This window comes from Hetaerina americana, unplaced genomic scaffold (genome assembly GCF_022747635.1).
Source record: "Hetaerina americana unplaced genomic scaffold, ioHetAmer1.1.p SCAF_8, whole genome shotgun sequence".
NCBI classification, from domain to species: domain Eukaryota; kingdom Metazoa; phylum Arthropoda; class Insecta; order Odonata; family Calopterygidae; genus Hetaerina; species Hetaerina americana.
Window position 1 is genome coordinate 18327097 of NW_027287427.1, and position 13317 is coordinate 18340413.

General features: G+C 32.6%; 1 protein-coding gene across 5 annotated transcripts in view; it reads right to left on the reverse strand.

Moving 5' to 3' along the window:
* The window catches only part of LOC139698059 (CREB-binding protein-like), a 75278-nt gene that overhangs the window by 10593 nt on the left and 51368 nt on the right, over window positions 1–13317 (reverse strand). For 4 of the 5 annotated variants that reach the window (XM_071596928.1, XM_071596927.1, XM_071596926.1 and 1 more), the window contains exons 17-20: window positions 12838–13098; window positions 12075–12240; window positions 11445–11621; window positions 6479–6739 (exon numbers count right to left, since the gene is read on the reverse strand). In XM_071596928.1, the coding sequence (XP_071453029.1) occupies window positions 6479–6739; window positions 11445–11621; window positions 12075–12240; window positions 12838–13098 (865 nt within the window). The remainder of the gene's footprint in view (window positions 1–6478; window positions 6740–11444; window positions 11622–12074; window positions 12241–12837; window positions 13099–13317) is intronic. The other variant, XM_071596929.1, reaches the window with a different exon arrangement.

A 13317-nucleotide genomic window follows, 5' to 3' on the forward strand; every position in this document is an offset into this window, starting at 1 on the left:
AAATTACAAAGGGCATTCTATAGATTGGATATTCAGAAGCTCTAATCAAACATCACATTAACTTACTTGTTTAGAATTCTTATTTTGGCAAAACCTTTGCTCATTAAAAAGCTGAGGATAACATACTATTACAATTTAAAGCATTTTGCAACACTATTATTAAATTTATTATCATTTCCATAAAAGCCATTGATTAAATTTCTGAAAATTAATCTTATACTACCCTATCAGAATGCGATTTTCAATACAAACAAATAAAATTAATTCTAAGGAAATTGGTACAGGTAAATACAAAATACTTCTAATACACTTTGGTGTGACTTGCAATTGTTCACAGAGTGATTCTGCTCATTATGTTTGAACTGTAAGTGCATTTTACCTCAACATTTACCCTCAAAAAGAGCAGGAAGAGTTATGTCAACCTAGATGGCATTGGATTTCACACAATACTTAGTGCGTTCATTAATAACCTTCCTTTACTCACATTACACTTACATAAAATATACCTGAATTAGACAGATAATACCAATTAGGAGAGTAATCACAATTACACTGATTCATTTTCACAGCAACTTCAACGAATTATGACATCAGTTCTTGCAACATTTTTTCAGAGTGAAATTACTTTTTCAAATGACCTTAAAGATCGCTCTCATCATATTCAAAATTAACTAGAATAAACACAGCTGAGAGTCAATTGTATAGGCTTAAATATACATTTTAATGAGTCAAGGGAAAGTTGATACAACTAACTTCAGTGAATTGGAACAAATGGATACTATTTTCAAAACCATTAGAGTAGGGAATCGCCTCTGAAGAAGGCACACAATGGAAGCCACTACCCGAGATGCTCCCACATGAGCAGATGCATCCATTGAGTGTAGTTTCATTTCAATAAATACATTCTGGCCTTAGCTACATCAATCGTAATGTGGCATACATACAAGCTCTTTCTCCACAACCCAAAGAAATAAATAAAGTAAAAGTAGTGGATATTAATTTACGAAGAAACAATAATACACAGGTTATCCATAAATTTCCAACAGGAATATTTTGGTGGCCTATTTAGTCTTTTAGGTTTTACAAAATGATGTACCCAAAACAACATTGCAATCAGTTGTCATGGAATTGCAATTGAATTCAAATTTATACTTTTTTGTATTTTCTATAAACAAAAGATCTGAAAAACATCCAAGAGCATATAAACCTTAATCATATTGCACTAAAAATTATTTCGAACAGGAGTAATAATCCCTGAATTCACCGGGTTATTGTTCACTGTATATCTCTTAAGATCTTTTATAACTCTACATATTTAAAAATTAGAGATTGTAAAAAGCATTAAAATACATGAAATACATATTTTGGCAATATCAGAGATTTCTTATTCTATTAGGAAACCATTATTTTTCCTACAATTGTGAATATGTTTTATCCATACTCCATGTATTTAGTTCATTAAGGATTGCATACCCATGCTCTAGTTCCGCCAGAAGCCTTTTTTGTCCACTGATTATTACAAATTTTGTAATTTTAGCATTTGAAAGCAATTATAATGATACCGATAAGATATCAAGAAAATATTATGAATATTGGGAACACATTTTGCAGCGGTATAAATGCTTTCATGACACCTGCATTTATAATACTGCAGAATTATTTCTCATGTCAATTAATCTAATCTCACTGTTTATAGACTAGGTAGTTATATCAACTATCTAACAACATCATAAATACTCATGCCTGATGGTAAGGGCACGAACAAGAGAATAATTTGGTAGTTTGGGTCCATCCAAAAAATACCTAAACCAGTACATTACCAATAGTAATAATATGCTTAGAAATAAATTAACTTTTGTAAAAGATTCTCATTCATCAATTCATACAAGAATATCATTAGATTGTATCTAGAGAGTTAAATACTGATGTCCTACCAATGCTTTGCAAATCTTACTGACCAGCTTGGATTACCCAATGCTCTTGGAAACCAGCACAATTTCTAAATTTGTTACACAAAACATTACTTGTTTTCAAAGTGGCAAATGAAATACCGTAGTTTCCTCTTTGTTCTAGTCATGGACTGCATCAACACTCATAATTCTTCTAAATTTGATTTTAACAACAAAGTCAATCATTTTCCCATTTTGTAAATATCACCTAAATGATTCTTAGTTAAGACAGTTCCATGGAGCCAAACTTTTCATGTGGACTTTTATTCAAACACTACCCTTCAAAATTGTGTTCACAAAAGGGGAAGTATATTTCACAGGTGACAAGAAGACTAGCCCAGAAGAGACATGAGTGTGTAGCAGAATGAAATTATGTGTAATCAAATAAGAATGATTACATGATTAAATAGGACAAATGCAAAAGATACTCTAAGAGCTAGAGGCTACATTGATAGTGATGCAATTATCCCATTACTCAATATTAGTTATTGTGGAAGGTATTTGACGACTATTACTATGTCATAAGCTCATATGTGACATTTAATTTTTGGATAACAGTAATTCATAAAGCAGGGCACTTGTTAGAGTAAACTTGGAAGTTGAAGTAATAACAAAAGTCATTTGTGTGTTAGAATAATTAATGCTATAAATGATTAACTATTTGCTATGGGTGCATACTTGCCAAGTTAATACATTTTTGGAGTATTACATTGTTTGATACAAGCTTCATATAAAGAGGTATTCTGACCATACTGGAACATAAAGGAGAAATAACTTTGATACATAAGACAGGAAATTAATGACATAGTCCAGTAGGAAACATTAATTAATGGCAGAATGCCATATTAAAGAGGAAAGTTTAGGGCTCACAGTAAATCAAAGTCTTGAAGGTTGAATTCTGTTTGGTTTGGGGAATTCCAGTGAAATGTATTTCATTTTCTATGGAAAAGAACAATCTGGCAGTATAAGCAACTTGGAAGTGCAGTAATTAAATATCAGACACTAGTGGAAATATGCAGGAGCTTTATAAGCACACTCAGGCAAATGGAAAAATTTTGGACGGCAAAATCAAGGGCTGTAACAAGAGTAAGGAGAGAAGTTGAAGATAGGCAGAAGATTTCGCTCGCATAGATTGCTGATGCCACTCATATACTTTGACTGGCTTTAATGTAATCACAAGCAAGTACTAAAAAGTTTAAAACTTACTACATTTCGTGAAAACTCTTGCTTAATGGCCCTCACGGCCAACTACTAGACAAATTTTTAAATTCATTTTTCTGTTTTTATAGTGTTCAAAATAATGAAATACAATAGAAGCAAATGCAAAAAAACTTTCTTGATTACAATTCATTTTGCAGGCCACATTCAGCATTGACAGGAATGATGTGTATACCCTCGAAATTTCATAAATGTTTTATTTTGACCATCATTCCTTGCCTAGTAATTTTTATAATGTTCAACATAAAAAAATACAACAGTGGCAGATACCCAAAAACACTGCTGAATATGATCCATTTTGCAGCACACATTCAGCATTAACAGCTTACTGGAAGTTCTGTTTCTTTTAAGGAGCAACTGAACTTCCAGCAAGTCCTTCTGCATTTCCATTCAAAATAAACAAATAATGCTAAACATTAACATTTGCAATGTGATAAATACTGGAAGAGCTACTACTTTACTTTCCACTATCTGCCTTTATATGAGTATTTTTAACAATTTTTCTAAGTTTTTTGTCGGCCCAAAATTATGTTAGCAAAATAAATTTCACTCACAGCTGCTACTTAGTTATACTTCATTATCCTTAACTTTTCCACATTTTCCAGACGTAAAAACATACTTTATCCTAGGCTTTTCTTAAAACTTTAAGACTATAAATGGCTTCCAAATATTGATGACTTCATTTATCTCAATGTATATAAAATATTCTTTTCCAGCATACTGCAAGAGAGCCAAGGAACAAATATACTGAAATAAATTTGATAAACATTTAATGAGTACCGAAGAAGAGAGGTAAAAAATTTACTTTCTTGTAAAATTAAAAATGCAGCCTTCCTTTATAAAATCAAGCATTTTCTTGGGCTCTACAAATGCCTATGGTGTTCTGCAGGCCCCTTGGAATCCCAATAATCTATGACTATTCATGACTTCCTGGAACCCAGCCGATAGGGCTGACACAACACCCATGCCTGAGGCTGAAATTGAACCTATCTCAAAAATATTTAAAACCATATCCTGTTGAAGAGGAGGAAAACAGACAAACCTAGTGATTTTCCCTATATTCCGTAACTTTTCCCATAAGGTATCCATTACCCAAATCAAAATCCCTGACTTTTACCAGCTCGTCCAGTTAAGAGGCACCCTTCATTCTCCATTACTTGTCTTACGTCTAATAATACAAAATACTTTTACTTTTACAATTTTGATAAAATTTCCAGCTAAACTCGGAATACATGCCACTAAAAATGAATGCCGAGATCATAAAAAATAAAATAGTGCACTCATACATCTATCATTTCTTTAAAATACAATAATTCTTTAAAGAAATAACACTTGTAGTAATATTGATGTCATTCAAGAAATTATTTGTGTACACACCATTTCTATTGATTTTGGTAAAATGGATTGCTCACTTGGACAAAATTTTAATTTTTGATTTTATTCAAATGCAGAAGAGGTTACCAAATCATAAAAAAAACCATAAACCATAAAAAAAACCATAAACACAGTAATCAACTCGAAGGTTGGTTTTGTAGGTGATGGTAAAGTTCATCCAGTGCTAAGCCCGACGGCGTGTGAAATGCAAACATCAGGGTAAAGGGGGCCAATTCCTATCCCTGCGCCAGTTATTGTTTCCCAGGAAGATTTGATACCTGAAAAATCACAAAGCTGGGAGGAGCTGCAGGTGCCCAGAGAGGCTTAACCAGGAATTGAACCTGGGCCCTCCGGTCAGTATTCCAACGCTCTACCCCTAAACTATCGCGACCCACTTTAACTATAATTGACTGCTTAGGTTGGAGCTGGGATCTGAAGGAATGAATGCACTAACTATGAAAACATAATCCACAGGCACATCCTAACATGCGTATACTATATATCCATTTACTGAGATGCTTGTTCTTTATCATGAACTAAATTAGAGAAAATAGTTTCTCCACTTCTGAACGTGTGGGAGACTGCAATTACAGCAAACTGAGACCACAGGAACAGCTATTGCTGAGAGTTTTACTTTTTTCTTTAGGGCCCTGGAGACGCACACAGGTCCAAACTTATGTCTACTAATTGCTCATTTGCAGTAAAAAGATAGTCTGGTATACAATAAACAGCACGCTTTAATCCTTTATTAAGCAAAACAGCTTGTACTTTCACCTCAACGCTATGCTTAACTTGCATTTGTTTAAATAACAATGACCACTCTTCCGATACAGAATAATGGTGACTTTCTGGCATTTGTGGATTCTATGCATGCACTACTATTCTTTTCCTTCATTTAGCAGTCCTTTCCAAGATGAAAAAGAACTTTCCAAGATGAAGAGAAAAAAGATTTTTTTGGATTCAGCATGTTCTCATGTGATCAATTACTCTACAAAATTTGTCAATTAAAATATTAAAAATATAAATGTTTGGAAATTACTATTATTTTACATAAGAACTACTAACTCCAGATAAAAGATTTATCCTTCTTCCATGGAAATTTAATTAACCTTATTTTACATTTTCAAGGCTAAGAGTAACACTATTCACATAGAAGACAACATTTTCCATCTGCCTTTAGACTGGAAGTTGCACTAAAAATATGCTGGTAATAAATTCTAACATTAAGCTTAAAAGTCTACTCCAGTTAGCAATACTAACTATGTGATGTCACTCCATGAGAACATTTTAAATAGAGAAATGTGTTAAAATGATATTTTATTTCAAAATATAATTATCTTCTTCAATAATAACCCTCTGCTCAAGGCAGTTTTTGGAAGGAGTTAGACTAACACTAAATTCCTAAGCACCATCTAATAAGAGATCAACTGACTCCATACACCACAATAATCAGTTCCATATGGAGCAATTTCAATCTCTCTTAATTATATCAAACATTCGGCTTCTTTTCCTCCCCAACCTCTTCTGCATCATATTCTCACCCATATCACTGTCTCCAACCCCAATTCGACTGAATTTAATTACAATAAATTATATAATTATTTTTAAACTATTACTTTCTCTTGCATGTTAAGTACCATTCAAAGTGACCTATACAAACTAATTTTCTTTCAGCTTTATAATGCAGTTCATCAGTGCAAATGTTCACAGCTCAGAAAAAGAGAGATGTGAACAACATACATAATGTAAGAAACAAAAATAAAAGGAAATTTCGTGGACTATATTGATTGGAATGTTATAGTTTGTTCAACTGAATTGCGAGCTAATATAACAGAGGACATTTTAAAAGTATTTAGTCCTTCAAGTGGGCAACAAATGATACCTTATCATTAGGTTACAAAATAATCAAATCAATATGAGATGAAATGGATACTCACAGCAAGACTGGCAGCAGACTGTGCAGAATGCAACCTTATCACAAAGAACACCTCCTTATGCTTTTCCATTGTGGCAAATATCTTGGCAGAAAGGTCATTCCCAGTCTGAGGAGTATTACTTTTTTTGCTGTTCTTTCGCTGATTAGCTTTTGACTTGTTTGACTTCTTAGCTTTCTTTTGTCCTTTCTTCTTTCCATCAGTTCCTGGGTCACTATCCTCCTGTAATTCACACAAGTCCATATTTGTGATTTCTGCCTTCCTCTGAGATTTTATAAAGGAGAGATAAAACACTTATTATTTTCATTACATTAATAGTTAAACACTGAAAATCTAACTTGTACACAACCTCTATATTTTCCTATTTGATACATGTTTCATTAGGAGTCCTACTCACAACCAATTGATAATCATTCTAAAATGGCAAAACATCATTTAAAATAGCAAACTAAACCTTATTAATCAATCCAAATGTTAGTTTGAAAAGATGAGAAAGGGTGGAGCTCACTATCTACAAGCAATAAACTTATGGTGCATTGAAGTCATGAGTTCAGGGTAAATCAGTCACTTTCCCCTGTTATGTATATATAGATTCCCAGATAAATCTGATTCAAGGAAAAACACAAAACCTAAGATTATCTTTAAGTATCCACAAATATCACCTGGATTTGAACCAGGGACTCTTTACTCAGCAGTCAAGTGCACTTAACTACCACACTGCTCATCTACATACTTAAATGGATTGATGTACCAGCCCTTAATTTTTATGCAATACAGTAAATTATCAATGTAAAAACCTGAGTGATTTAAATTATTCTCTCATTTCCATGACAAAGGCAAGGGTATCAAACAGTGAACAAGCAGCAAAAGCCCCAATTAGGCTTGCCTCCCTTATGAAACATAAGGTTATTGAGTCATCAATAAAAAATGAACTTAGATAAATGGATCCCAGACCGAGGGGATTGATCCTCTGAGATAGTAAAACTATATTAATATTCCAATAATGTATCTTAAGCTGGGAATTCACAAGAAAGAGTGTATGTGTGTGTATATATGTATATACACACACATACACATATATAACAACATATGCACAATTCAACATACTATTACCCATGCCCTTGGACAAATAAACACTACAAGACTAATTTGAAACATATTATACAAGAATATCCTTTCTAGGACATCTAATCCATTGACATTCAACAAGACCCTGTATTCAAATTTCCTATAAAGACAACAGCTATCTGTGGTATCCCAATTTTTACTGAATTATAATTTGGAGAACAACTTTTCTAGCAATAGGATTCAGTAATACAGATTTTAAATTGAATTACTATAACTTATTTTCTATTGGACATCCCTGGTGGGTAGTGTGTTGCTTGGCTCCCAATACGTCACTTCTGGCTTTCCATTGTGATTAATATGAGGTACTGCACCTGAGTTAATACAAGACCCACATCTGAAGCAGGACTTGAACTTATATACCCTTGGGTTGACCTGTAGGCACTTTAATAACTTAACTAACCAAACTGAAAATCTTTTGTGCTAGGATGCTAACTGAAACAACGGGCAGAAAATGCGTCAGAGATAACTTAATGAACTGAAATTGTACAATAATAAATTGACGATGAGTGTAAGTTGTGCACATTAACTATTAATAGATGAACACGATCGTGCCAATTATGTGAAAACCAAATAAAATTAAAATTTTTTCCCTTATTCTCTCATACAACCCATGAATTATCATTCATAAATTGTGTTTCCACAACAGTCAATTGGTACAAAATTTATACAAAATATACAGGGGCTTCATCTATTAAGAATAAACTAAGTCATTTATATTTTATCTAACTGCTTGGGTCTAATTAGCACAAGCTTTTTACCTCCAGGGATGCACATTCACAATTACATAATGGGGCTTACTGGAATTTTCAGGACTTAAAAAAACCACAAATCATCACTAAATGAATAAACTTGGTGTTTTTTCACACAAAATACTTTAAAACACTACTATTTTTTATACATAGGGGACATCGTTGGGGACATTGCCAGGCATCATCATCAGTCGCATATGTGTCAGTAGTATTAAGTAGCAGTAAGTTTTTCGGGTGAAAAATTACCAAGTTTATTTATTTTGTGATCATAAATTTTTACCAAGTAAGCCTCAAGTCAAAAAATTAATCACAAATCATAATTATATCAGGCTATAAGGGCCCAACTTTCATTTTATCTAAACTAACTGAAATTCATCACAACCTAATGGTTAATATATACCAAAAAAATAAAATATGCAAATGCATATCCTGACGGCACCACAAAATGTATAACTCCAAACTATTTACCCTAATAAAAATATCTGCAGGCATCAATGTTCACACTAATACACTTGGTTTTAACATAGGTTGTAAAGCAAATACTTAGATAATAATTGGAGACAGCCTATATACTTTGAATTAAGCTATAAGTTACTGCCAACAATATTTCTAAAACAAGTACTTAGTTAAGACTGACTATATCAAATCATATTTCCTTAAGCCGTAAAGAGTTTTTCACACCACTGTAAATGGAAAAAAAGAGTGGAATATTGAGAGTTCTGTGGCAATTTACAGGGAATCACCACACAATTCCCCTTCTTTCTGTTTTTTTCCATCTATAGTGGTGTAAAAAAGCCTTCACGGCTCAAGGAAATATTATTTAATGTAGTCAGTCTTAAAGGTCATAAGAAGCTCAATTTATCCTTTCCAAGTATTATACTGCCTAAAATCATCACTTTGGATCTACTAGTTGAAGTTCTCATGAGGCAACAACGAAATTAATTGGAATATCTATTGAACTGCTTTGGGATGACGAGGATGCGGATGGAGATCATTGAAACACTGCGATTTCATGATTTATGGAATCAAAATATTGGTAGGCCTATAAATACCAAGCATTTTAAAAATTAAGTTGATCCCTTGTGTATGCTGAAGTGAGACGGGTAAGATTTAAAAAAATTACAATTATATGCTAACTTAAAGTGCATATGAGAATTAGAGAAATAGTTTTAAATTTCCCTTTTTGTTTTCGGACAACTGTTCTCAATAAAATTTTCATTTCAACCCATACCCAGGTTATTTTTGTTAAGAAATAGAACTACTGTCATAACTTTTCTATTACTTGAATAAGGAAAAAATGAGGATTGTGCACAAATAGTTTCTCAATGATTTTTTCCATTTTCTTCATGCGAACAGCAATTAAAAAAAACATGATGTCGTAGGCAAACCTGCATTATAAATAAAATTTCAAATAAACTGGAAAAAGCTGGTTGGTGTTTTGTATGCAACCATATATTGCAGTGGAACTATGGAATAATTATGAAAACATGAGAAACTTAGTTTTATCAGTAATACCAATGTCTATTGCTCCATGGTTACAATTTCATTAATTACATGAACAAAATGAATTGGTAATAAGGATGCCTATACTTGGCATCCAGAATAAATAGTGAATATTATGGAAGATTCAACTTCTGTGTAAACATGGATATCATAAAATTATATCTTTATTTTTTGGCTTAGCACTATTTTCATTATAAGCAAATATTTATGTCTCTGGCTGTCCAGGGGTAATTTCTGGGAGATACTTTTCATGGGTCCATTGTTTTCTGGGGGACAGCATTTCAGTTTATCTGGGGAACCATCTTTGCTTGAAAATAGATTCGAATTACAATGCTGGACGTTATAGAATCTATTCTTCCCCAATGATTTTGTGAGCACAGATTAAGAGCTGGAGGTGCTTAAAACCACCTATACCAGCAATATATGTAGGCCTCTAATTAAGGCAAAAGACTGTAAATCTATGACAGACACAATGTTCTGACAGCCCTAACCTGAAAAATAGGAAAGCTAAGTTTGGTTACCAAAGCCTGCCTGAACCTAATCCTAAGGGTATATTTAAATAAATAAAATCAATAATGTTTACATAATGGAATTTAAACAAATGATCAACTATCTCCTTCCTGCCAAAGCACTCACTGGATAACTCTGACAAAAAGACAAAAAATTCAACTCCAACAGAGAAGTTGATAAGAGAATAGAGGAATCAGAAGATGGATTTAATAAAAATAGGCAAAACAAAGTAAGCTCAAGTGCTCCTTAATGGCTATAGCTTGAGGAACATGTTACAACCTGGATAATTATCACAGGACAAATGGTACGCTTTAAACAAAACATATTTTAATTGAGGTGAGAGGTGTCTATTGCCAATTTTGCTAGGACGCTATAATGAGAGAAATTCATGAGGAGAAATTATAGATAGAAGTTTTATATGTTTTCAAAATAAAAAATGATAAATTGACAAAAATCTAATTAGTTTTATTAAATTTAACTTACTTTTAAAGGAAATTTGAGATAATCAGTTTAAAATTAATTCCAAATGACATAGGGTAATCACTTGCCCCATCATCATATATTTTAGTTTTTCAATTTAAAGTGAAGAAACACTGATTTGGCATTTCCATCATTTTTCCGTTTAATGCAATCCACCTTTTTCAAACTTTGAAGTGGTCATTAATTGAACTTGAATCATTGTAAATTAACAGTGGATCATAACATTTATAAAGATAGAGTTAAAGAAAAATATTTCATTACAAATTTGAGAACCCAACTATTAATCAACTCTTTGTTTTGTCATTTAATGAATTGGCGTATTTTGTATTTCTTCCTACCATCAATAAGAACATATTTCTCAAACTACCGAAGCCTGACTGGTTCAATATAATTTGTTCTCAATAAAGTAGCTACAGCAGTACGATAGGATATCCTATTAATATGTTGCCTTGCTCCTTTACTACCACTCAAACCTGAATTATGAAGGGATCTTCAAGATTTGGATTCTAAAAGGCAGTAACTTTCACTTGGGCATGGAAAAAAGAACTTTCATTCAACATAAACTTTTTAATTATCAACAAATAGGACCCATTGCTTACAGCGTTGGCAGCAGCCGCAGCAGCTTCAGCAGCTTCTGCTTGCTTTCTCTTTTCTTCTTCTTCTTGATCCAACTCTTTAATACTTTCTTCTAAAACATTTGGCCAGAAATCACCTTCAAAGTATGGAAGTTCAGCAGCAGAGCTCAGTTTGTCTTCCATTGCTTGTTTTAAGATGTCCTAGTCGAAAAATGACAACATGATCATAAGTCAAACATTTTATTGCAAACAATAACAAAAAAGTCCTATGAAATTATCATATGGTAAAGTTTCATTTATTTATCTAGCTTCATTTGAAATATAACAAACCAAATATATAATAACAATCAGCTTTAATACCCTTAAATACGTCAGCAATATGAGTTACACATGTAAGTATTTTTCTTCAGCTAACGATATACTGCAAGTATGCCGGAGAAAAGATTTAATCAGGCATTGCATCAACACTACCAAAATTTAATTAAGAAAAGTAGAACCTATCTCTGAAGTTAAACTCACATTTAAAATAAAAACCAAATCATTTCACTAATTGATGCAATGGAATTCTGCAATGCATTTTATTCAAATAGAATTTTACCAATAATAACAGCATCTCAAACTCTAGTAATGTGGATCATTTGAAAATGAACTAACCTTGTAATCTAATACTATCCGTTCAATGATTCCCTTGTCCAGCATTTTCTTATACCATTCCTGCAATCTTTTTGGTTTGGGAATTTTTTGCTCTGGTGGGTGACAGTGGAAAATATAGTCATCACCTTCAGATGGAGGACAAGCCCATATGTGAGCCATTGTATACCTGCAAATAAAAATGTTTTTAAGTTAATTACTCCTAGTTCTTGGGTTACATAATCTTGCTTGGCAAAATTATAAAGAATATGGGTTGAGTTAATTCATTTAATAAGTTAGTTTATATTAAATCATCCCAGATGAGACTGACCACTAAATTAACTTATGCCTATGGCTGAAAACAATTTTTATGACAGTAATCAGAAGAGTGACATACATCAATGCACAAAATTAGCATTAACCAAAAAGTTTAACATCTCCAGCCAATTAATATTGGTAAATGGTCTGCTTAAAAGATATTTCAATGAGAAAGTGTGCACACTTTGACATCAAGCCCGTTCCAAATTCTAGGAATGGTTTCAATGATACTGAATTTACTTCCTCACATCTTTATTAAATTACTTGCCATTCTAATACAGTAACTAGGGATACTAAATTAACATAACAATATATCTCACAATGAATAATTGAAAATATGCCAACATTTATTCTTTCTCTTATCATTTAAGCATTAGCACTTTATAGACATTTGATAAATTCACTTCATGGGTGGGATATTATAGAAGTCATTAAAAAAAAGGAATTATCAAACTTAAAATTGACTTACCCTAGTTGCTTTACATAGTCTAGATATCCAAGTAAAATTTCATGGTAGACAGCTGTACGAAATTGGCGAGGTCGAAAGAAATGCACAGAATCTAAATAAGCTATATACACTCTTCTGGTATTAGGACATGGACATTCAGAACCATACTCCTGTACATGCATGCCAAAAAAGCACACATCTGTACCATCAATATCTTCAAAGGCAAAAAGAGCTTTGGCTCGATAAGGGAATTGATCTGGAAGATCTCCATTGTCTACAAATCTGAAAAATAAAAATTTTATTGCTCAAAATTCAGACGTCTGTGATAGAACTTTTAGCAGCTAACAAAGATTTAATGATTTTAAAATAAATTTCAATGTTCATGTGGAGCAAATTGTGGTGAACATTTCTCTTGTACTGCAGTGTATTCCTACATGATTTATGATCTTTACCACCTTCATTTCAGAAGACACTTGCTGGAATTCAATAGGCATGTCCATC